The sequence below is a fragment of the Martes martes genome, assembly GCF_963455335.1.
Source record: "Martes martes genome assembly, chromosome: 6".
In the NCBI taxonomy this organism is placed as follows: Eukaryota; Metazoa; Chordata; class Mammalia; order Carnivora; family Mustelidae; genus Martes; species Martes martes.
Genome location: NC_137893.1, coordinates 54023198 through 54049178, shown reverse-complemented (window position 1 = coordinate 54049178; position 25981 = coordinate 54023198). Strand labels below are relative to the sequence as shown.

The 25981-nt window shown below is 46.0% G+C and overlaps 1 protein-coding gene across 1 annotated transcript in view; it reads left to right on the top strand.

Moving 5' to 3' along the window:
- Window positions 1-25981, top strand: part of UST (uronyl 2-sulfotransferase) — a gene marked incomplete at its 5' end in the record, with an annotated part of 290034 nt that overhangs the window by 172005 nt on the left and 92048 nt on the right. The window contains 2 exons of the mRNA XM_080806450.1: window positions 7513-7592; window positions 18180-18333. Coding sequence (XP_080662576.1) covers window positions 7513-7592; window positions 18180-18333 — 234 coding nt within the window. The remainder of the gene's footprint in view (window positions 1-7512; window positions 7593-18179; window positions 18334-25981) is intronic.

The following is a 25981-nucleotide window of genomic DNA, read 5'->3' as shown; positions in this document are numbered from 1 at the left end:
CTTAAGTGTGTTCCTAAAAATCTTAATCCTCTGAAATATTTTTAAAGAAATTGCCACGGGGGACAGGGGACACCTGGGTGGCTCAGTCATTAAGCATCTGCCTTCGGCTCAGGTTATGACCCCAGGGTTCTGGACTCAAGCCTGCATTGGGTTCCCTGCTTGGCGGGAAGCCTGCTTCTCCCTGTCCCACTCCCCTGGCTTGTGTTCTCTCTCTCACTGTGTCTTTCTCTGTCAAATAAATAAATAAAAACTTTTTTTAAAAAAAAAGGAAGAAAATACCATGGTTAAGTAAATTTAAGGGAATGGTACCCCTAGCTACCGCTTGGGAAGAATTATACCAATTATTCACATTTTAAGGACTAAGAATTCTTTCAATTAAAACCCAAATTAACAATCAGTGAACTGGCTTTCCCTTAGAGTTTTCTGGTCTTAGTTGGCCAGGGGAGGCTTCCTGAGAGCTCGTGGCTGTCACGGGAATCCCACAGAACTCCCACTCCTAGCTTGAAAAATGCTGCGCCAGCCTCTTCTGTCGCTTCTGCCCATCATGCCAGGAAAGTCTCCTCTTTCACTATAAACTTCACATCTGCTTTGACTGTCTTCAACAGCTATTCAAATGATCCAAACCTTGAAAAGTATTCAAAGGGCGGAAGAGACAGACACCCTGTGCCCCTGCACTCTGGGCTGCTTCTGTCTCTAGGTCAAAACCAGAAGTGCTTCACCATTGTTGGAAACTTCCCTTTGCCTTGCCTGACTGTGACAACGAAGCATGGCAGCTCCAAAAAGGAAAACTCACCTACAGGGACCATGTTGGAACTGGAGATAATCTAGAGGCCATGAGGACCTCTCCCAGGTGTCCACAACAGGGGCATCTGGCCTCTGTTCGCTAACAAAGGTTCAGTTGCTCCTTTCCAGAGCCAGTCTTGCTAAGGTGTCTTCATTCATTTTGGTGAATATTTATTGAGGACTTACTAATCATACTGTATATTGAGCCCCAGAGAGCGCACTAGATGTTTGTGCACCTTGTTTCTAATCCTTCCATTGACATTATTAGGAAGGTAATACCACCCCATATCATGGGAAGGAGCAAGTGTTCAAGAAGAATGGGGGAGAATGAGACTTGAAAGGGAACTGGGGTCAAATCCTGGAGAGCTCTGAACGCTAGGTTGAGGAGGTAGAACTTTATTCAGTGGGTGGTAGGAAGCCATTAAATCACTCTTAATCATGACAAGCATCAAAATCTTCTTGGGAGCTTTTTCACGATACATGTTTCCTGGTCCTACTACAAAATACTGAGTTAGACTCTTAAGGGTAGACTCTTAAGGGTAGACCCCTGATATTTGTATCTTTGGGAGGGGGGGAGTTCCCAGAGCTCTTCATGCACAATTCTAGTGAAGAATCATTGCATGAAAGGCTCTAATTATTAGAAAGTTGTCATTTTATTCAAGTGAACACTCCACTAAGCAAGAAAAATTCCTTTTTCAACCTTTGAAGACATCATGTCTCCTTAAGAACTTGCACGTTTGTCCCAGGAATGTTTCCCTTGCTTGAGACCTGTCTGGAAAAGTCTCTGCAGAACTCTGCAGAATGACCCTCAGAGTTTCCTGACTTTGTAGAAGTAGCGACAGTGTCCGCAGGCATCAGAACTGCTCCGGCCAGGCCTTGGAATCGAACCAAGATTAGCAGACAATCTATTGCCAGGTCACAGGAGGGATGAGTTTACCCAACTCTGCAAACCAGGTCTTATCTCCGATTCCTGTAGACAAAAACTGAGTCGGCTAAATGGAACGTCCGTAGAAAGAAAAGGTAAAATGAGGAAGAAGGAGCAAGGCCCAAAAAATTAAAATGTGTTCTCCTCTCCTTCCAGTTGTAGCAGCGAGATTGGTTTTCTAGGCTGTTCAGACCCAGCCTCTTTGCCTTGTTTGTGTCATTGCTCCCCCTGGTGGAATCAGTCTTCATTGCAGGCATGTGTTGCCCTGAGCTCAAGGTAGAAAGACCATCCTGCCCAGTGCTAGAAAGGCTTCCCCTGAGGCAGAAGGAAGAGGGGAAGGAAACCAGAGCCTAGAGCCATCCTCTCAGTCTCTGAGGTTAAAGGGCCACAGAGTTCTCCTCTGAGCTACTCCGTATTTGGCTTTGATGTGTTAAAAAAACATGTCTTTTCTTTCATTAAGATGTTTTGCAAAATTATAGGGGCTCTAGTTGCTCACAAGAGATGGGAGAATTCAGACCACAGTGGGGTCAGGACTCTTTGTCAATTACGGCTCACAAGCATTTTCTAAAGACGTTGGGAGTAAAGTCTTTACTAGCTGTGCTTGTAGAACTGCAAGGAAAGGTTTTCGGCTCCACCATCCCAGCCAGTTAGATGGAAAACGAAAGATGAAAAGTCCCTTCTCTCACAGATCATCTGCATTATAAATTCTATTTGAGGCTTACCTTTAAAAAAAAAAAAAACAAACCTCAATTCACTTTCATTCTCAGATGCACTTTTGCTTACTTCTTTCTTTTTGCTAACTTCTTCCTTTAGATACATTCCATTACACTTTTTTCCCCCAGTATTTTTAAACTCATTCCTCTTCCTATTAAATAAAATATACTGTTTTCCCACCTAGAACTTTAAAAAATATATATATTCTTTCTGATATTTTAATGCTTTCATAGTTTATTATTTTTAATGCTTTTCCACCTGCTATAACTTTCTCTCCATTTTTCAGCACATCACATGAAAGGTAAAAACTTATATCCCCATAAACCGTCTTTAGTCTCTGGAGTTATTTTGCTAACCAACCTCTTCCTCCCATTTTTAAGAGGTTATGTGCAGATCAAAAAACACCGGGGACAGTGAGGAGATTGTAGCTTGGCTATAGAGAGCAGGATTTCTGGAGTCAGACTGACTTGGGTTTGAATCCTGACTCCACCTTTTCCTACCAGTAAGACCTTAAGAAATCTCCGTATCCTTTCTGTACCTCAGTTTCTTAATCTGTAAAGTGTATACAACAATACTTAACTTGTGGAGTCGTTTGAGGATGAATGACAGCATGTGAAGAAAGAGCTTCTGGGTCGAGTGTGTAGCCCAGAAACCACTCGAGAAGTGATTGTGTAGCATTGCTGTGTCTTAGATGTTGTCACACCAGGGTGATGAATGGACAGGTCTGTCCCAGAGAGGCTAACTTCATTGACTGAGGGAGAATTCTATCCTCCAGTGAACATTTCTTGACTCCAAAGAAGTCTTTCTGAAGGGGGTGTCTTCACTCCATAAGCCATTATCAGGTATATGTTCTGGGCTAGATTTTCTGGAGAAATACTTAGAGCCCAACCTTGACCCTTAGGGACCTTATAGTCTGGTTCAAAGCTAGTGCACAAACTCAACTGTGATGTAACATAAAAAGTGTACATTCTAGAAGACCCTAAGTGCTCTGGGAGATCAAAGAAGACAACAGGATTTCAAGCCAAAGACATTCAAAGCCTAATCTTTTTGGCCTCACTTCTGTAACGAGACTAGCTCCCACCCAGTGTTCCCCGTCCCCACGAGTGGGCACCAGCCTGTGTTCGGAACCCGCCAGGGCTCTGGGAAGCTCACTCCCCCACTCCCTTCTGCCACCGTCTGGCAACGGGGCTGAGAAGATCCTCCCTCTTTAGCTTCTGCTGAACCTCCCCATCTGTCTTCACTCCCAGTGACTTCTGTGGTTCTCAAACCTCAGTCTCTTAGAATCCCCCGGAGGGCTTGTTAAAACACAGACTGATGGGCCCCACTCCCAGATCTTCTTCTAATTCCCTGGGTTGTGGTGAGACCTGAGAATCTGCATTTCTAACAAGCTGCTACCCCAGTTGTTACTGATGCTGCTGGTCTGGGGTCCAGGAAGCACTTTTTAGTTCATGGCCCTATCATGTCCTAGAGAGATTATTGCCCCCACCTTCCTACCTTAACTGTCTGTCTCTATTCCTTCCCTTCTTCTTTTTCTTCTTCACATTCTCCACCCTGATCTCAGATCTGGAAGGAAAAAAAAAAAAGAAGAAAAAAAGCCCCTTTTAACTCTTTTGACTGTGGATTGCCCATAGCATAAATGTCAAAATTCCTCATGTGACCTCCAAGGCCCTCAATGACCCAGCTCCTACCTTCCTCTCTAGTCATGTCTGCTACCTGGCGGATCCCACACCTAACCTCTAGCACACAGAACTCCCGGCAGTTTTTAATATCCAGGTCATTTTGGGTTTTGTCTTTTGCATGTCCTGTGGGGCCCTTTCTTCACTTGGTTACCACGGGTCCTTGCAGACCCCTCAGGAATGCCTCCTTGGGGGGACACTGCCTCTCCATCTACGGGCGGAGATAGATGCCTCACCACAAGACCTTGAGCTTCCTGAGGGCAAGAGCCAAATCTTTTATCTCTGTAGCCACAACCCCAAGCAATACGTTGCCTGGTGCACAGAGTTGGAAATCAGTGGATATCGAGTGAAAGGAGATCCAGGAAGTCTGCTTTGAAAGAGGCAGGCATTTTAGAGAGATGGAAAGATGGTTAGGATTTGGACATGCAGAGAAAAGAGGAAGAACATTCCAGAAGAGGAAGCTTGGGCCTCCGCTTGGACACAGTGTGAGGAAGAAACAAAGAGAGGGCTGGTTTGGCCAGCCAGTTGAGGGTGAGAGTAAAAGTACACTCAACATGACTCAGCAAGTGATTAAGTACAAAAGTCAGGAAAGACCCAGATCAAATGTGAAAATATGGGTAGTACCATTAACCAGGATTACAGTCTCCAGAGATGGAGTATGTCGGATGAGGACTAAAGATGGATGAAGACCAAGAGTATGGTTGGGGCCATTGTGGATTTGGGGACACCATTAGGACACATTCCAGTGTCAGGCCTTTCTGTGCCTTCCCCTCAGCTTATTTATGTTTTGATCTCCAGGACCTAGTAGGTGCTCAGTAAATGCTGAACAAATGAACAGTGGATGAATGTAGGCACTGGAATACGTAACAAGGGCCAGCAGCGATACTGCATGAGCCAAGGAAGAGGACAGGTGGGCAGGTGGTTACTGAGATGATTTGAGGTAGCACTGTCTTGACCTGTGATGCCACCCATGTGGATAACACTCAGGCAAGAGGAAAGGCAAACTGCTGGCAATGGGGAAGGCCAGGATGGAAATCTGGGGAAGGGCAGCAGCAGCAAGGAGACCACTGCCTGCCCTGAGACTTGGGGAAAATCTTAGTATTTGTGAAGATAGTCAAAGGACACCTTGACCAAAATGCCTTTGATCTGGGTTAGTGGTACTTGGTACATGGCTTCACTACTTAGGTGCAGGTACCGAAGGTATGAGAGCTGGATATACTCTCCAACTTCACTGTACTAATGCAATAAACATGAGCATTAGTACTTTCCTTCTGTTTAAAGGTACGTCGAGAAAGAGTTATGCACTGTCACTGCTAATCCATTTCTCCCTGTGAAACAGACAGCTTTATGACTATTATGACACTGTTCACCAAATCTAACCACTACTGTTCTTCCATTCAATTTAACCCATTGACATGTGTTTAGAGAATGTAATATAATGTTGACAGTGTGAAAGAAACCGTTTTTCTTCTGACCTGTTCTTGCAGCCTTCCTGTATAATACCAGGGGGCCTTCTCACATTACTCGTCTGTGGGCAGAGACATAGCTGAATAAAAATAATCTAGTGATTAAAGCATTAAGTGGTCTTTATATTAACATACACACAGTAAGGAGTTACATTTCTAAGCAGACATCCTCAGATATCTTGGGTTGGGCTTCCAAGGCTGTAATTGTATTTGGTAGCTCCATCAAAAATGAAAATTTGCACCTGGCAATTCACAGACCTGTACCCCTGGGGCTAATAATACATTATATGTTTATTAAAAAAAAATTAAAAAAAAAAAAGAAAATTTGCAGTGTGACCAACCAGGGAGTTCTCTTATCAAAAACAAGCACTGGGACATGGCGGGGCAGGGGGAGGGCGGGGGGCAGGTACATAGAAGATAAACAGCAGATAAAGAGGCAAGATTCAGTTTCCTTTTATGCTGTGGCTGAGGGACAGGCAAACCATTCTTTACCCCTGCCTGCCACTGATGAACAGAGCTCAAGGTTATGAACAGCAAGTCATTGACTTTTAAAATTCAATTTCATTTCTTTTTTTTTTTGTTTTGTTTTGTTTTGTTTTTTTTTTTTTATTAATTTTTTTTTATTTTAATAAACATATAATGTATTTTTATCCCCAGGGGTACAGGTCTGTGAATCATCTGGTTTACACATTTCACAGCACTCATCATAGCCCATACCCTCCCCAATGTCCATTTCCCCACCACCCTCTCCCGTCCCCCTTCCCCCCCGCAACCCTCAGTCTGTTTCTTGAGATTGAGTCTTTTATGGTTTGTCTCCCTCCCAATCCCATCTTTTCATTTTTTCAATTTCATTTCTTTAAACAGTCATTGGGAGCATGAATATTGAATTAAAGGCTTTAGACACTGAGGTCCTAGTCTGATGATCTGTAATGCAGGAACCAGTTGGAGTTCATTCATTCAACAGATATTTACTGAGCTTTTCTGTATTGTCAGCGAGACGTGAGGGAGCAAGGCAGAGCCGGGTTTTCCGTCCTGGATTTCCAGACTCTGATTTTATCGTCACTGATGCTGCTATGGCTAACACGTGAATGATTGCCTTTGTTTCCAGTTTTCTAGTTCCTAAGAGATGCCGCACTTCTGAGGCCCATCCAGAGTGGCAGTTTTCAATGTGCTCTTCAAAAATTCCACTGTGTGTCCGTATCGATGGAGCCAACTAGAAACTCTAAGGAAAGTGGAATTCAGGAAGTCAGGGAGTCCTAAGAATGCTTGGAATTTCTAACAGATTTTGCTAAACATTTTCCGTATCATGACATGTTCCAGGAGACCATAAACCTTGGTTTATACAAACATAAACTCCTCTTTGCCTTGCTGATAACTCCAAATAAATACTTCAGATGACCACCCACCAGAACCCCAAGAAGTTTTGGGCATTTGTGTGTTCCCTATAAAATATGTGCTTTATGCATTTTTGTGATCAAAGGGGAAAATCATGAGGTGTTGCCTCCTTTTTATCCCTACTGTTAAATTCTCCAGAACCAGTTTCAAATATTTCTGTAGATCTCCATAATATCATTACAGAAATGTAAAATAATGTTTGAACTCTTGTCTTGATTTGACTTTTAGAAGAGGGGAATAAAGACTTTTTTTTTTTTACTTGCATTTCGGTACAAACAGATGCTGAATTCTCCAGTTAAAATGACTTAACCTGTCACGTTGTTTTCATGGTAGCAATCAACTAAATTAAATACAGGACTATAAATCTGGATAGCAGCTTTATTCAGGAAGAAGCCTACTGTAAAGTTCATAGATGCTAGCACCAAACACAGCTGTATTGGCCGTGGTCCAGGAGGTAATAGAGAGGATAAAGGAGTAGGGAACATAACCTTTAGCTTAATATAGTTTGGTAAATTAGATCCTATATATGCTAATTTTGTACTTTTTTTAATAGATGGAACTGATTAAAAATATAAGTACTGCCGAACAGCCCTATTTATTCACTCGACATGTTCATTTCCTCAACTTCTCAAGGTAAGATATTTTCCAGCTTAATGGTTCTTTCATTTCTTTTTAGTACTTAAACTCCTTCTAACGCACAATTATTTTAAAATCTACCTTCATCTTCAAGGTAGCTTAATTACCCCTGAAAAGCCTTTTTAATCCATTTATTTTTGCCATGGAGGGATCTAAATTTGAAATATTTGGACAGAAGCTTCATTTCTCTCTAGAATACTAATCTTAAATCTTTTGAAAACTTGAAACAATTTTAATACAAAGCCATTTGACCTGATAGTTCCATTTTAAAGAAAAAAATTGGCTAGGTATTGAAACAAATAAACTGAGAGTAAGAGATTGGTATTTTAACAGAACTATTTCCTTGTACATGTCTATACAATTTGAATTCCCACAGGACTGTGGGAAAAACTTAGCTGTGGAGTCACGTGTTTTATAGGATCCAGACGCTAGGACTGGCGTCTCTGCCTACCTGTTTAATACTCCATTTGATCATTCTAAATCTTGCATGTTTGAGGCTGATGGGGTATTTTAGAACTCTGTTTTTTCCTTCAGCTGCAGGGGCCTTCTGATCATAATACAAATCTTCAAACTTAGGGTTTTAGACTCTTGCTCTGTTAAGTCTCAAACTTCCAGTTCTGGGCATTCTTTTCCTTCTTTAGCCATGGTGCCCTTGTCAGTACCCGCCAGGGGCAGATCTGCTGACCAGCCCAGGACCCCTGGGCCTCCCTCATCCTCCGTCTGACGGTGCCTCCCTTACTGTACAGTTCTCCTGGGGACAATAGGACCTCACAAATCTGCAGGAGAACAACAGAGGTTCCACTAGCTAATGCTGACCTAATGCCCCCTGCCCCCAGGGCCAGGCACCCAGGGTGCTCAGGGAAAGGCAGGGCGCTGCCTGAGTGCTTGCTGCTCCTGAATTCACACCAGAGCTGCTCGGAGTTGGCACAGCTTGCCCAGCCCCAGGATGCCTAACTGTCTAGGGGCTGGGAGAAGGTTTGAGCCTTCAAAGGACTGCCCTGCTATGCATCAGGCCCTGTGCAAATCAAGTGTAAAGAGAGTGAGATTCAGCAGAGCGAGTCACGGAGCAGTGAACAGAAGGGGCCGCTTTATTTTTAAAAGCAATTTCCCCCTGCAATTTCCCCACCTCCCTGGTAACCAGCATTCCCTTGGACGGTTAATAAGCACGTAGGACACGCACAGTTGATCCTCAGTGACCCAGTAGACTGAGTGGGTTTCCAACCACATTTGTGGAATGGCTTGTTACCGGATTGTCTGGGGTATGCACCTTGCCTCTCACTTCCGGTTGACTAAGAACACATAATTAGACAACAAAGTCTTGTTAGCGGTTTCAGGGATTGCGTGTTACGACTTGCAGAGAGCAAAGCTCGGCCCCCTGACCCTTGCTTTTCTCGTGAGTTTCCTTCTACATCACCCCAGACATCCTCTAACCTCATGATTTAACTGTTCTTGCTTCGTGGGTCACATTTTTACAACCAAAACAAATTGCAATGCAACAGATTTTAGTAACTGACTCAGAACAGTTTAAAATGCTAATGACAAGCCAAAGCCAGTCCCTTAATTGGGTCAGCAGAGCTGAGCACAGCATGGCCGCCAGACCTGGTCATAGCCTTCACTGTTAAACACATGCCCAAGAGTTGTTTAATTTGATCGATTTAATCATGAAAAAAATTGTTAAGTACCTTTGAGTAGACACCACATCTGTAGAAAACAGTGTTGGCCTGGCTGCCAGGACCTCTGGGCATAAGACCTTCCCACTGACCATGGCTTTTTTTTTTTTTTTTTTTTTCAAGATTTTTTTCATTTATTTATTTGACAGACAGAGATCACAAGTAGGCAGAGAGGCAGGCAGAGAGAGGAGGAAGCAGACTCCCCGCTGAGCAGAGAGCCCGATGTGGGGCTGGATCCCAGGACCCTGAGATCACGACCTGAGCCGAAGGCAGAGGCTTAACCCACTGAGCCACCCAGGTGCCCCTGACCATGGCTTTGTGCTAGCAACTTCACCTCTGGGTGGGGAGGGGAGGTCTCTTTTTTCCCCATCTATAAAATAGGGACAATTCCTCCCCACTCCTACCTTGTGGGGATTCTCTAACACACAAATGAAGGAAAGCCCTTCAACTTCTTTCAGGGAAGGATATTACATATAGGCAAGGTGGAAGTTATTTTTTAAGGGGAAATAATTTTATTTGAAATAAAACAAGTCCAGATATATACTGACTACTATGCACACTTAAAAAAAAATGTGAACCAACATAGATCATTCTGAATAAATTATAGTAATTTATACTTGAGCAAAATTGAAACATACCTTCCTATTTTCCTTATGAAGGAGATTGTTGTAAGTAATCTTCCTCTGATATATCCCAATAATCTTACTTTCCTATTAGTTTTCAGCTGGAATAACTACATCATTTTTTATTTTTTTCCATCTGGGTTATGCGTCTGTTTGATCGTGCATGAGTGATGATACTCATTTCTATGTCTCTGACAACTGCTTAGCCCTATGGAAAAATTACCTTTGTAGTTTTTAGTTCCAGAGGTCTGTGATGTTCTCTGCCACTTCCTAAAGACAACCTGCACAATGCTGCTGAGTGGCATTCAGGAGCATTTCTGCAAAAGCCTCATTCGGAGCCTACAGCTGAGTTCCTGTCCCTGGGTAGCCTCACAGCATCTCCATGACCTTGAGAGCAGGGCCCATCTCCTTCTGATTTCTCCTTCCTTCATTCCATCTTGTTCAATGAACATACTTTTGTATTGAGGACCCTCTGTCTCCTGTATGCTCCTCCAGGACTGGGACTTCCCCAGTGAACTAGAAATGTTTTCCTTGGAGGCGCCTGGGTGGTTTAGTTGGTTGTCTGCCTTTGGCTCAGGTCATGATCCCAGGGTCCTGGGATGGAACCTCACATCAGGTGCCCTACTCAGTGGGGAGCCTCCTCCCTCTGCCTGCTGTTCCCTCTGCTTATGCATTCTCTCTCTCTCTCTCTCTCTCTGTGTCTTAAATAAATAAAATCTTAAAAAAAAAAGTTTTCTTTGCTTTTGGGGAAGTGTACACCCTCCTTCCATTAAAGAAGAATGGCAACAAAGTGTGATGTCTTTAGAAGAAAGGGTCACAGCCTGTCCCCCAGGGGAGGTGGGAGGAAGTGTGGAAGGACATTCTAGAACAGGAGCCATTGCTGCTGGGATATGAGGGACGAGCCAGCTTTAGCCAAAGGGGAAGGGCATTGGTGGCACAGGGCCCAGCATGAGCTAAAGCCAGAGAAAGAGGGGGATCGAAAGGAATCCGTAGATAGGAGCCCAGGGCTGGGCAGAGCAGAAAAGGATGACAGTTAAGAGTTTTAAGCCAGGGGTGGAGGGGTGAACTAGCCTGAACATCTCTTTCCTTCAAAAAGCTCATGCTACCTGTGGGAGCACTCTTACCCTCTTCTGCCACCCCATAGACACGAGCCTCTGGCTTCAGGTAGGGGACCTCCATGAGCATGAACAGAATGGCAGATTGAGCCTTACTACTTTACAAGACCATGTTAATCCCACTGAATATGGGAAGTTAAAACACCAGCTTTTCTTTTTCCAGGGAACAGCTTTAAGGGAAAGGTTTTAGGTATAAATGGCAAACTGGGTTTGTAAAGAAAGCCCCCAGTACACAATTCACAGAAAAACCACCAGGTCGGAATGGGTTGAAGGCTTTCTCATGCTTTTAAAAAAAGGAGTTCTAGGGGCACCTGGGTGGCTCAGTGGGTTAAAGCCTCTGCCTTCAGCTCAGGTCATGATCTCAGGGTCCTGGGATCAAACCCTGCATTGGGCTCCCTGCTCTGTGGGGAGGCTGCTTCCCCCTCTCTCTCTGCCTGCCTCTCTGCCTACTTATGATCTCTGTCTGTCAAATGAATAAATAAAATCTTTAGAAAAAAAATAAAAATTAAGATTAAAACATTAAAAAAAATATAAAGGAGTTCTATATTTTAAGTTATAAGGCAAAGAGATCATTAATCTACTCTTAAGAAACCTACCCTGATCGTTGCTAACAGCCATATATATGGTTGGCTTGGTTCAAGATAATGAGGTTATTAAGAGAAGACTTGACACTGTAACTTAATATTCTTTGTTGACATTTGATTTCTAAACTTCCTTACATTCTTAATGTGTAGCAAAATACTTGCTAGTGAGCAAAACATAAGGCAGAAGGTCTCACCTCCCTTCCTACAGCCTGTGCCGGTAACTCGTCTGAACTTCTGAAGCGTGCAGCCTTATACCAAAACGAATTGCCCTTTATTTCTTCTTTTTCCATTAAGTATGTACGGCATTCTTATCTTGAAATATAGACACTGTGAGCAATGCAAAATGCTATCCCACGAGCTCTTGACGTTTAGGTAGTCGACTGGCTTCATTTACTCATCATCCAGGCATCTTGCTCTATTCCTTCTTTTCCCTAATTTTAGACCTGGAAGGACCATTTCACCATATCCAGCTTTAGCAATTCAACCACAGAAAACAAGAGTGAAAAAGACCAAACCAGTGTCTTCGTGGTTGTTTCAGGGAAGGCTTCCTGCCAGGGGAGAGGAGCAGCTCCGAAGCCAGTAGAAATTTCAGGCCGGATGGGATTCGCGAGAGTGAACAGGAGACTGCTCTTTTCATGTGGCTTTTGAACTGCTTAAAACCTTGAGCCCAACAAACGCTTTCCAACTGAGCCACCTGGAGAATTGAGTCAGAATGACCACGGCCTAAAAGATGCTACTCTTTGTTGTGACGTTTTAAGAGGATTTTTAGTATTTGTGTACTCTGGTTTCCTGTGTCCGTTCCCAGAGCTGACCGAGAGAATTACAACTTTTGAAAAAGTTCAGCCTCTCAGCATCAGCGAAATCTCTTTAAGAGTGTCCTAGATCCGCACACTGCAAGGACTGTGACAGACACTTCAATTTACCTTCCCCTCACCCCCACTTTTTGTTTGTTCGCTAAGTGTTCTGTGGGGGAGAAGAGGCAGGAACCTTCCAGCCTAGAGCCTCCCTCACCCCCCACCTGGTGTCTCTCAGGGTAGACCTGGGAAGGGCTGGGTGGGAGCACCTCGCTGTCAAAGTAGTCCACGCGCATTACAGGATAGGTCAGTGCGCTCAGTGATTTCCAGCTACAGTCTCAGCACCCTCTTCCCACCGCAGGCAACGTCTCTCATTTCTGATTCATGACTCCCTGCTTTTCCTCATTTATCTGCTCGTGGTGGTTCCAACGCCCACAAGAACTTGTAAAAGCAAAACATTTAAAAATAAATCAATCACTCCAGAAGCAGACAGGATGCGATGGGCGGCGGGGAGAGGCGTTTTGGACACTTTCAAGGCCTTCCCTTAAGGAGAGGCCTTCATCACGGCACGAACAGAGGCTGCCTTCTGAGGGCACTGTTTAACAAAACAAATCCGATCTTACGGATTCCATAATTCGGTTGGCTTTCCACATCTTACTTCTGAATGCTGACTTGACATTCTCATTTGCAAAGTCATCCGCTTTAACCCTGGGACCTGCCAGTCTTTCGTAATGGTGACAGAAGTCTCCAGCTTTGAAGCTAGGGATTGATATCAGCAGTGGTTGAACACTTTCCCTCCCTCCTTAAGCATAGCCCAGAAGTTTGATTTTATGCTATTTATAAACACTGCTGGACCAGTCTTGAGAAATGGCGCTCTCTCCCTCACTTTCCTCTTTCCCTGAGCCAATGCTGTTGCTCAGTGGACACATAAACCCACCTGCTTTGGGAGCCTGATGAAGATTAGTATCATCTGGACTTTTCCCTGAGCGCTCCTCACTGCACACCACCGGAGACCGTCCCCGCTGATGGAGTCATCTTGTCTCCCAGCAAGAGGCCTAACCCCAGGGTCCCCCTGCCCCTCCCTTCCCGCCATTTGTCCCCACTTTCCATCAGCATATGCTTCTACCTTTCTTCCCTAAGGACATGCCACAGCGCAGAGGAAGCTCAGTGTCTTCTGCTTCTGTTTTATGTGGTGGGGGGGGCCTATCCCCAGGCAGCCAAGAACCCAGGTGCCCACTGTTTGGGGTTGTGAGGATGGGGGAGTGGGGGGGTGCTTCCAACCCATTCCAGCAAAGGACCAGTAAACAAGCATTCCTCCCTTCTTCCTTCTGCAGGCAGCTCCTCACCCTGCTCCCCCAAACAATCACATCCTTTTCCATGATGGCTTTTCTCTCACTTCAAAATGTCTCCTCCTGGGCGCCTGGGTGGCTCAGTGGGTTAAGCCTCTGCCTTCGGCAGGTCATGATCTCAGGGTCCTGGGATCGAGTCCCGCATCGCGCTCTCTGCTCAGCTGGGAACCTGCTTCCTCCTCTCTCTCTCTCTGCCTACCTCTCTGCCTACTCGTGATCTCTCTCTGTAAAATAAATAAATAAAATCCTTAAAAAAAAAAGTCTCCTCCCTCACTGACAGGGATCAAAGCTGGCCTCTAGCCATGGGGTACTTGTCCTGTGTTAATGTAGGTAACCGCACGAGGATAACCTCTGCTTTTAGGCCAGAGGTGAAAAGAAGATATACTTTCAGTAAAGTGGAAATTGCCAGGGGCCAAGAGGAGGGAAATATAGGCTTGGGTGAGTTTGGGATGATGAGAAAGTTCTGGGGATGGATACAGATGAGGGTTGCACAACAGTGTGAACATACTTAATACCACTGAACTGTACACTTAAAGATTTTGTGTTGTGTATATTTTACCATAATTTAAAAAAAGACATACTTTCAAAAAAAACGTGTTTCCTCCTCTAGAAAACTGTACTATAATGGGAGGACAAAACAATCTTAATTCCCTGGAATAATTTTGGTCATAAGTCTTATTGTTTACTATATGCAGTAGTATTCTAGGCAGACTATCACCAGCCATTTGATGGAAGTATACCTAAAATTCTTACCCACACGCTTTCCATAACTATTGGAGAAAGAGCTAATGTTTTATGGAGCAGATATGGAAGAAAATCCTCGGAATGAGATATTTAGTAATGCACGAGAGAAAATGAGAACCATGTTGTTATTATTCCAGGATGTAAGAGAATGACGTCCTGCTTTGGGCTCTTCACCTTCTCATCAAAAAACAAAAATAGAAAGAATATGATACATTTGCAAAGGGTCCGAAGAAGAGCCACAGGGGTAATTACAGAGTTGATAAATAGGACGTATGAACAAATGTTAAAGAAATTGGAAATACCTGCTATTTTAGGATGACGTAAAAGACAGTTTCAAATAGTAGCTGTTGTGGTGACCAAAGGACAAGAGTGTGTGTTGTTAAGAGAAAATATGGCCTGACTCCCGGGCTCCAGTGTGTAGGCACAGCACAGAACCTAGCCTCAGCTGTGGTCAGCACAATTGTCTAGAGTTCCATAAAGACCAAATTAGAAGTACAGATTTAAAAAGGAAAGTCTGAAGACGACTGCTGAAGGAATTTTCAAGAAGAAACACACACAAAAGAATTTAAAGGAATTAAAATTGAAGCTGAAAAGTTGTATAAAGAAAGTTAAAAGTTATATAAAGTTATATAAAAAAAGTTAAAAGTTGTATAAAAAAAAACATGAAGAGAAGCCAATTCTTTACGTTGAGTGGATCAAACAAAAGGAAATGCGCATAAAGGAAGATTAGGAATTTTGGCTGCGTGACCAAAGACTCCTCAACTGTCAGGTTGGCTAATAGGATTGGGCTTCACCTGGAGGCTCTGGAAACGTTCTTCAGAGTTGAGAACAGAAGGCAGAGCGTTGTGCTGTGTGAGATGGTGGCGGGGCGGGGCGGGGCGGGGTGCTGTGCAAAGCATTCACTCTCCAGCATACAAGCAACAGCAGTAGGTTCAGGGAATCCAGAGACCTTCTAAGGGTGACCAGGAATTCTGACTAGAATGAAAAAGTATGGAAGGAGGAAAAACCGACTTTGAGAGAGGGCAGGATGAGGGGGGAAATTTGTTTCATGGGATACATGGGTGATATTCTGGCCTCTTTGGAATAACTGACATGCCACCCTCGTTTTGCCAGTTTGGGAGGGAGCTCTGCATCCTAGAAAAATGACTGGGGCCAGCAACCTGAAACCATTATTACTATGGATTTCTGGAAAGTGGGAGATATATATCAGACATCTCTCTATAGTTAAAAATGTCAAAAGAGTGGCTGTTATATTATCTGATACTTAACAATACATTCCTGAGCCATCTAAAACTTCTGTTTGGGAGAATTATTCTGGAAGTCTTGCAGTGGGCTACAGAGTGCGACTGGGAACAAGTCTCCCATGCTCAGCAAGCCATGTGAGTCCTCAAATCCACAGCGTAGAGGGTCTGGGGGTCGGGGGGACAAATGGCTGTGGCCAGTCTGAGAACCATCTCACGTGACAGGGCAGTTCTGCTGATGAGCGGTGATGGTCCTTCTTTACCTGAAGACAGAAGTACAGCTGAGGTTTTTAAAGCAGGGTGCCATCACCTTCCCATCTGGAATGCGTGCTTTGTCTTCCTGATCCTAGCTTTATGACTTTAGTTGCTGCTTATCATAGATAGGAAAGGCTCAATCCAATTAAAAAGCAGAAGATCCTTGCAGGATGATAGCGGCTAGCCACCTGGGCACAGCTGACTTCTGAGACTGGTTAGTTGCCATGCTCATGAAGCCACGTGGACGTCACCTGCTTACGTCTGGGAGGTGACAACTTTCATATGGGCGTGGCTAACCTTACTCCTGAGCAGCCTGTTTTCCAAGGTGGAGTCATCCAGGAGTCCAGAATGTCATTCATTCATCCTGGGGTCTGAAATGCCACTGCCGAAGAATCATTTCTTTTGGTACCTTTGGATTCTTCTCTCTGGAGGTTCACTTGCAAAATGCAGATAAACTAAGGATGACATTATGCACATTTATACACAAAAAAGGATCAAGGGCTTGTCATGTCGACTTGCTTCTGCAGCAGAGCCCTGTGAATGCAGCAGAAACTTCCCAGCTTAGAAGCATACACCCAGGCCTTCATGTCTTCATGGGCTGAGCACCTACTCTGTGCCGTGCACTGTGCTAAGGGACATCGTTCCCCACTCCAGGAGGCCGCAGTCTGATGGGACCTGGTCACACAGTGCTGGAGAGAGGGACAGACCCAGTATGGGACTGACTTGCAGAGGGATGGGACTAATTCTGGGCTGGGTTTTGAAAGGTGACAGAGTCTGCTAGCTGAATAGAGGGGGGAGGCTGGTGTCCATTTGTTTTCTCTGAACTCCTTCTGACCCCTGACAGAATGTCGAGGTATCCTCATCAGAAAGTCGTGGGGTCACAGGGTGAAAGGGGCCTTTGGGTCCTTCAGAGTGAGACCTCTGCCCAGAGCCTGGAGTGTTCTCCCAGGCTCCTCGGGGTTACCATTTTCAGGCAGGTTGAAGAGAAAGGGGAGGAATCCTTAAGAACAAGTCAGCCAACCTAATCATTTTGCCTTGCAAAGGCCTTGCCCTCAGGCTAGCATTCAGAGCATGTGTCCAATCCCTTTCTGGAAGGCATTCAAATGGAACACCTAGATACTTGTTTTCTTTTAATCTAAAACCACTCACCATCACTTGAGGAAAATTATATTGATTTCTGATGTGTTCACAGTGTCCCTTACATTATTACTTTGCTCAACTCTGGAATCTTCTGTGGTTCAGAGCACAGCTTCTGGGGCCAGACTGCCTGGGTTTGAAGCCTGGCTCAGCCACAAACTACTCACGCTCTCCCTCCCCCAGGTGAAAATGGGAATGCTTATGGTTTCTACCCCATGGAGATGTCGTGAGACATCTGTGAGTTTGTCACAAAAGGCGTTTGCAACCAAGCGACTTAATAAATGTTGTGTGTGTTTAAGAAATGTTGGCTAATAGGGGCGCCTGGGTGGCTCAGTGGATAAAGCCTCTGCCTTCGGCTCAGGTCATGATCCCAGGGTCCTGGGATCGGGTCCCACATCAGGCTCTCTGCTCAGCGGGGAGCCTGCTTCCTCCTCTCTCTCTGCCTGCTTCTCTGCCTACTTCCGATCTTTGTCTGTCAAATAAATAAATAAAATCTTAAAAAAAAAAAAAGAAAAAAAAAGAAATGTTGGCTAATATCACCCACTTCCTGGAGAGCACCTTACCTGAGACTGTTCAGGTTGTAAGAATAAAACCCCATCTCCCCCAGCAAGGAAATCAGAATTTATCAGACATTCTCTGGAGGGCCGGCCACCTGCCAGCGTGTCTGGGCCAGACACTGGGAATATAAAACCCAACCCAGCATGCCTCTGTCCCCAGGAGCCCACAGCCTAGTGAGAAAACCCCAGAGTTATGCAGTGCACAACCTGCACAGCTGTACAAGGAGGTCCTAATGTTCTTCCTCTTCTTCTACACCTCCCCGCTGGCCAGTCCAGTCGTTCGCATAGAGCCATGCCACAGACAATCCTCCCAGCGCCCCCAGCAGACACTTCCCGCCCATAATAAAGTGCCCATTGGGAAACACAGCTTGCTGATGGCATTGTTCACCACCTTAGCAGATGGGGTCCTCTCGTGATAGTCTGTGAACTAGAGGGGAAACAGCATCTAAGTGGGCTTCATTTTCCTCCAGAAGTGACAGGTTGTAACCAGCTCCATGTTTGTGTGCCTGTGCTAGGTTTGGAGGAGACCAGCCTGTCTATATCAACATCATTAGAGACCCCGTCAGCCGGTTTTTATCTAACTATTTTTTCCGTCGATTTGGAGACTGGAGAGGGGAACAGAATCACATGATCCGCACCCCCAGCATGAGGCAGGAAGAGCGCTACCTGGTAAGTCCTATCCCATCAAAAGAAGCTGTCCCTCCCCTGCCCTGGGCGTGCCCCTCTCTTCCTCCCCTGTGGCATTTCTGTGGTGTCCCCGTGGCATTTCCGTGGCACCCTCCTCAGGGAGCAAGTTTTTACCAGTGAAAAGTTAATTGTCCCGGATGACCCAGATCCTGAGAACATCTTCTCAAATGACTTGTTAATCTTGTTTTTCTCAGTTTGTCTTTAGCGCTAGGTTTTAGATCCTAGAGAAGAAAAGAACCTTTCCTAGGGGATCCTGACCGGCGCTGTTGTTGTTTAGATGTCGTTTAGATGAGTCTCTCTTAGTGGGTCACAAAGTGTTTTTCTGTGAGTGAGGGGGGTTTTCAAAGGAGACCCTGTAGTTCCATTAAGGATGTGGGCATAAGCGTGACTGTTTATAGGCTGTCTGATGTCAAGTCCAGGTTCTTACCACCATGGCACAACAGAATCAGGCTGTGTTGGCAGAAACTATCTGATCTTTCTGGACCTTGTTTGGGGACCCTCAGCTCCGTGGGGCTGTGAACTTTGGCCCCAGTAGCTGTTTCTACAATGCAGAGTTGGGAACAAAAAACAGAGGGCCCAGCGAAGCATCTTTCCACCAGCCCCAGAGCCAGAAGTACCTTTCTTACCTGCTTGTGACCTAGATTGACGAAAGCTTGCTGACTAGCCGAGAGCCTGGGGTGCAGAAGCAGAAATCCTGGTCTGTGTGTCGGAGGGAAGCTGTTGGGGTCACCAGACCCATCCTAGGCTGTCGGGTACAAGCAGAAGGAGCAGAAAGGAATGAGGGGTCCGTGCTCCCGGGGCAGGAGAGTGACAGGGAGCCTGAGCCTGCTGCTGCCAAGACCACAGAGCATCCTTGTACCAAAGGACGAGGGTCATGACTCACAGGTCTAGCTTGTGGACCAAACTTTTCTTTCCTCATCTAATTTTGTAAAATGTAATAAGAGTATGTGTTTGGAGTTTGGAAACATTTTGGATGATGTCCATTTTGTGTCTTAAAATCCATGAGCAGAGTTGAGAAAACTGAGAAGCCCAGGGGTTGGGTCTTATCTGGTGCAAAACAACGTACTCATAGCTGGGCCAAGACCAGAAATGAAGCCCTGTCCCTCACCATTCCAGATTTATTCAACTCCCTAATGTTTTAATGAAATATCTCTAAAGTGGCTTTTTTTTTTTTGAAATTTTGATGGCAGAAATTCAAATCTTTTTCTTTAACCTACATGTTATGAATGTGGCTACGTATTTTTTTTATTCAGCAGAGAGTACATTTTCAGAGTATAGAATCACATCCCAGTATTACAGGCAGGTCAGGTCCAAGCACCCAGAGCGGGGTTCCTGCAGGACCCACCAAGAGGGTCCTTGGCTTGAGGCAGGTTGGAAATCAAGTGCGAGCCAGACTTCAGTGAAGGTAAAGCAGACTTTACTGAAAATTCGTAGAGAAGGAGATCTAGACAGAGCATCTGGGAGACTTGGAAAGGAATGAGGGAGTCTTGTCTTTGCTTGGAGTCCGGGGTTTTTATTGGCTATTATGGTCCTGTGCAGGTGTCCTCTGAGACCTCCAGGAACTGGTCAGAACGAGGACAGGGTCCAGGGGTTCTTCGTCAGGCACACATTCCCTGAAGCCAGTGGTCTTGGTGTGGAGATATCTAACTCCAGTGCAATAGGCAGACCACTGCCTCGTCCCTCCCTAGAGACCATCTGTTGTGCTGGAAAACTCCAAAGATGTCATTATCTCTTTGTCCCTTATAGGGAGGACATGCGTGAAGGTAAGGCATGTGTAGGGAGGGGGGTTCAGGTCCTAGCAAGAATGGCAGCAGGAAAAGAAGCAAAGGGGAGAAAACCAGCCTGTTCTTTCATGAGGCCCCTGCAGTGGGTGCATGTGGGGCTCATTCAGAGATCAGCAGGGAGAACTGTGTGGCTGGTCAGAGTGAGGGGTGGGGCCAGGAGAGCAGCAGAAGGAGAATTCAGAGAAGTCAGCGCTAGAGACAACAATCACGTGGAGCCCTGGGAGTCATTCCAGTTTCTCTAAGTGAGCTGGGAAATAACCCGAATGACCCCAAATCCAACATACCGTAATCAGTGACTCTTTCTCCCGCATCTCCATGGGAAAGCCTGAGCCCTTCTCCCAGCAGGGGATATGTCATCCCGTCAGCCTTCAGACATTCTCGGCAGTTCTTCCCCATCTTTCTAGGAGCTGGGACCTTCTTCCTGCTCTAGACCTGTATCTGGCATATCCCTGGATGCTTTCCCTGCAAGTCTCACAAGGCTCCTCACACTCAAGGTGTCCACATGGCTCTACTGAATGGAGTTTGTAGGATGGTGGCCCCAAAGTTATGCAATGCACAGGCTGCACAGCTGTACAGGGAGGTCCTAATGTTCTTCCTCTGTGCTCTCTGTGTGGGGGATATCATTTCTCTGAGTGAGATCATGTCTTAACTTCTCTCCTTTCCTCCCAACTTTCTATAAGCTCTTTGAGGATAAGATAGGATCAGAGTTCCATCTACATCCCTGGAACCCAGAAGAGGGGCTGAAATACTGGAGGCTAAATAGCATTCTACTTACTAAAAAACAAACGTATTAATATGGAAGTTGAGGGCAGTTCTCTAGGTTTCTCTACCCTGTCATGTTTTTGTCTTCCTGGAAATCATTGCCAATAACATAGGTTTTCACACATTCACACACAGAGTAAGTCGTCATCATTCGCCAGAGAACTTATAAACAGGAGAGAAAAAAAGTAATGGTTTAGATTAAAAAATATATATAGAATATTGAATGCTGGTAGTCGAGGCAAATCTTCTATGTTTGAAGGGCAGGGAGCTGACTTTATGGTGTGATTTGAGAGATCCTAGGGAAACTTCCTGGCCTGGAATTCTACCCTTAGAGATTTGAGGGGCTCCCTTTCCCAGTGTAAGCACCGTGTCCTGGGAAGGGCCTATGTCCGATGAGCTGATGTCATTCCTTGGCAGGGCCCCAGCAGGAGAACACTGGGCTCCCCAAAGCAGCAGAGGGAGTTATCAGGGGAGCATGGAATAAAGAGGGGAGCCCAGGGGACACGTGACTCCTTCCTGACCTGACCCCAGCCTGACCCAGTTAGAAGACTCTTTTCCTGTTCAAAGGATAGTTTGTTTATTTGGAAAGAAGACTGTCTTTTGCTTTTTTTTTTTTTTTTAATAGCTGAAACTTTTTATTTCATCTCCTTGGTCCATTAAACCCTTGAAATAAAACTGCCCCCTTTCAGAGGCTGTCCTCATTTTGGCAGGCCCGGGTGGTCAGTTGTTTGACTCAAAAGAGGGTGTTGTTTGTGTCTCGGTGGGGTGTAGGGCAGCTGTGAGGAGACCGCTGGCCCCTCGGCAAGGCCCTCCCTTGGGGGCAAGGGCCTGGTGGGGGGATGCACCGGAGATCCCACACCCAAGGAGGCAGGCGTGGCGGGCCACCCCCATAGGGCTGTGTGATGAGGCCTTTCCCCCGAACACTGCATGCACACAGAGTCACGGGGGGCTGGCCCGAAAGGGGGCTACTGATGTACCCACATTATTCCAGATCTCAGCGCTCAATACCACTTGCTTTATCCAGTTGCCAAAACTCAGACAGTTCTGCTCCTGGCCCTGAGCCTCGCAGGACTGCTTAGCATACAGCTGAGAGAGGGCCAGGGATCGCCGAGCCTGCCCAGGGGATGGAATAATATCATCTTGTGATGCTGGGTAATCTGGAAGAAAGTGGAAAAGGGTAAAGGGATCCTAGGATTTGCACGGTCCCTGGAGGGCATGAGGAGACTCTTATTTCACAGGTAGAGGAACGGGGCCTGGGTCTAGGGGTGGTTCCGAGGCCCTGCCAGCATTAGAAGCCTGGCCTCAACTCCATGATATATTGTTGAATCACTGGGACCTGATGTTTTCTTCCCACATAGCAAAGGGGGAAGAGATCTGGGCTGGGCCAAATCCTATGCTTTTTGAGCAAAATCATTTTGTCTGACACATCTTTACAAAGACACAGCTGTTACAACTTTTTTCCCCCCAAGGTTTCAAGCATCTTATAGCTATTTCCCATATTTTCTGGAAACAATTAGATTTTCTAGAAGTTTCTATTTCTTTCCAAACCATGCTTCACTTGTATTCACCAAAAAATAATTTCAAAATAAAGTGCTAGAACGGATACAAATTCAACTTCTAGCAGCCATGCCATGAAAAGGCACTTCTCTTGGGCTCATTTCTCTGTCCAGAGCCAGAAACTTGGCTGCCCAGGGCAGAGGTAGCTGCCTCCTTTTTTGGTTTTAGAATCTTAAGGTGGGCCAGAGCTGAGCGTAGGCACACTGGGGTACATCCCAGCACAGGAGACTTTCTTCAGCTCGAGTCCAGACTCCTTTATTTCCAAGGCAAGGAGATCCCTGACACCCAGAATATCCTTAATGAAAGAATGAAGGCTGCTAATGAAACGCAACTATCCTGATTGACAAGCAATTTACAAGAGCATCTCAGGCCTGCAGAAGCCACTCCCTTTTCCAGTTGCTGAATTTCCCTACAAATGGATTTCTTGCCCCGGCATTTCCACTCAGTGAGTTACACCTGTGTGATTTCTACTTGCTGTTTGCCTAAAACCTGGCCCGAGGAAAATTTCATGATGGAATGTTCTGTAGAGATACCTGCTTGCACTTTCAAACTCCCCAAAACGTCGACTTGGTCTCCTGACTCAAACTTATTGCAAATTTAGTTGACAACTCTTCCACGAGATGAACCTCCATTTGAAGAGCAGGGAGAGGAGATTTTCCCAGGGAGGAAACTGCCTCTGTGGTACTGTTTATTCTGGTTGGCTGTAAAGCGTGGAAAGTAATGCATGTTTAAAAGAAAAGATCCATAATTTACATCTTCTTAATTCATAAAGAATTCAGTGAATCATGTTGGCCCCATTGGATTCTGGAGAGGTCTGAAAACCGGCCAGCGTCAGCAAAGGTTTTCAGAAAGCTATGCATTTTAATCTGCTTGAAAGTTTTGGACTCTGAATGTCCTTTAGCTTTGGAAACGTATATGTAAAATGCTCTCTTTTGGAAATTTCCACTCTGTCCTGACCAGCTAAGACTGTCCTGTGAATGAAAACTTGGGCTTTGCCTCTGTCTCTAAAACATCCTTCTCCTTAACGGAAGAAAACAAATCAGGGATTTGGATGATCTGCTTTTTAAGTATTTTGATAAATATGTCTTCCGAATTTTTGAAAGTACAGAAGTAATACTCCATCTCCAACTAGTTCTGACTGGGCTTATGATTACGGTCAGAGGTAGCAGCCTTGCCCAGTGAACAAGCCAATGATTTAGCCTCTGTGAACCTCAATTTTCTCATCTGTACGATGAGGGGAATCTTGCCCCCTTTTGTCTCTATCACAGGGTTGTTGGAAAAATAAAGTAAATATTCTATACAGACACACACTGAGAGCTGAAAGTCCCCTACTAAACATGTTTTAGCGTTGGTACTTTCATTCCCCCGGCTCTCTCTGTGGCTCCCTGAGACCGAAACAGACTATTTCTCCTACAGACAGGGGTTCCTGTTCTCCTGTGGTTCAGGCCACACAGGACCGTGTCCTAAATGGTGAGGTCCACCTCTGCCAAGATCTCAAATGGCCCCACTAGACCCCTTCCCCTGGGAATCTGTTTCTAAGGAAACTGCTTGTCTTTGTGTTCCCAACAGCTGAGGACAGGTTTTGATCCCAGCCCACTGGCATGGATTTGTCCCATGTTTATTTACTTGGAAACCTAAGCAGCTGCGGGCATAGGGCTATAAATCACAGAGGTGACACGCTCTGGGCTGCTAAGGAGTGGGGAGGAAAGTCATGCTGGGCCCCAAAGCTCTCACAAGCCATCTGGGCCACGCAGAGGACAGAGGAGACCCCACTCCAGAGAAATGTTCTTGAAATCCACCTGTCCGAAGGTGTGTTCAGAGCAGTCCCAGGCCTCGTTAGAGCCAAAGCCACTTGTGGGGTTCAGCAGTATGTAGAGAGCCACCACCCCCCCCCACCACGCCGAGAGCTTCCAGCAGACAGAGATGATGAGGGGCATAGGAGCAGGAGAGGCAGAAGAGGTAAAAACAAGAAGGGGTCTGGGAGAAAAGACCGGCCAGGAACCTTGTAAGGGACAGAGAGAGAGCCTCCAGCTACTGCTCGAGATGTCACCAGATGGCCCCCAACCAGCATGTGGTGTTGTGGGTTAGTTTGCTCTCCTCATGGTAGCTCACTGTCCTCCAGCACCCCCTGGGATAGGTGTCAACACCCACCCCTTGGCCCCCCATTACAGGCTCAGAAGGCCAGCCCAGAGAGGCTGCGTGGATAGGGTCAAACTGAACATGAGGTGGTTACATTAGGCCACATGGGCTACAAGATGCTCAGATCCCCCCGGGGTTGCCTCAGGGGGCAGGGTTGGCAGGGAGCAGAAACGTGAGGGTGATTATGACGATGTGTCTGGTGATAAGGACAGAAGGACCATCTCGACCAGCAAAGGTCAGGAGGTGCCGTGCAGAGCCCGGCCCACGGGAAGGGCAAGGGGCAGAGTGGAGCCCAGGCTCATGGTGGGACTCTAGAAGGGGCTCAGAACTGGGGCAAGGTCTAGCCACCATGTTATGTGGGCGCCAGTTGGCCCCGGGGTTCCCAGCTCCCTATTCAGCCCTGCGCTCTCCTCTCCCCTGTGTCAGCGGCCTCGTCTGCAGATCCCCCAGTGGGGCCTGGTGGTTCTCTTTAGTGCACATTCCAGGCCCTGAGTGACCCTGGTTCGTCCAGTTGGTCACTGCACCCGGTTGCCTCTACGTCGTGTTTGACTGTCCCTGACCCAAGTCTCCTCTCTGCTCTGGTCAAGGGGGGTCATCAGATGGAGGGGGCAGGATGGAGCGTCCCGTTGCCAGTGTGACAATTTCCCACAGACTTAGTGGCTTCAACAACAGAAATTTCTGATGGTACATTTCTGTAGGTCAGATGTCTGCCAGATCACACGAGGCTAAGATCAAGGTGTTGGCAGAGCTGTATTCCCTTTTGGAGGTTCAAAGGGAAGATTCACTTCCTAGTTCATTTGGGGTGGACAAAATCCATGTCCTGTGACTGCAGGATTAAGATCCCATTTTCCTGCTAGTGATCCAATGAGCACCATACTCATTTTCTAGAGGCATCCATATTCCTTAAAATGTGGTCCTCCTTTTCCCCTTCAAGGCCACCAAGGGTGAGTTGGGTCCTTCACCTCCCATGAATCTCTCCTCCTTCCACCTCATTCCTTTAACCCAGCTGAGGAGGGGTCTCCACTTTGAAGGAGTCATGTGATTAGGTTGTGCTCACCCAGAGAATCCAGAATAATCTCCCCATCTTAAGGGCTGTAACTTTAATTGCATCTGCAGAATCCTTTTTTGCTACATAAGATACCATATTCACAGGTTCCTGGGGATTAGGGTATGGACATCATCAGGCCCATTATTCTGCCTGCCCCAGGGTCGCCAAGGACTGCAGTCCTGAGGGGACAGTGGAGGTGATGTGATGACAGGCACTTGAAACTCGACACGTCCCATCCGTAGGGGAGGCTCACATCTGCTTGCCCTATGGCATGCCACCAGGCAGGGGCACCAAACCGTAGCCTCCCTGCTTCTGGTCTGCAAGACAAAGAGACCAGTCA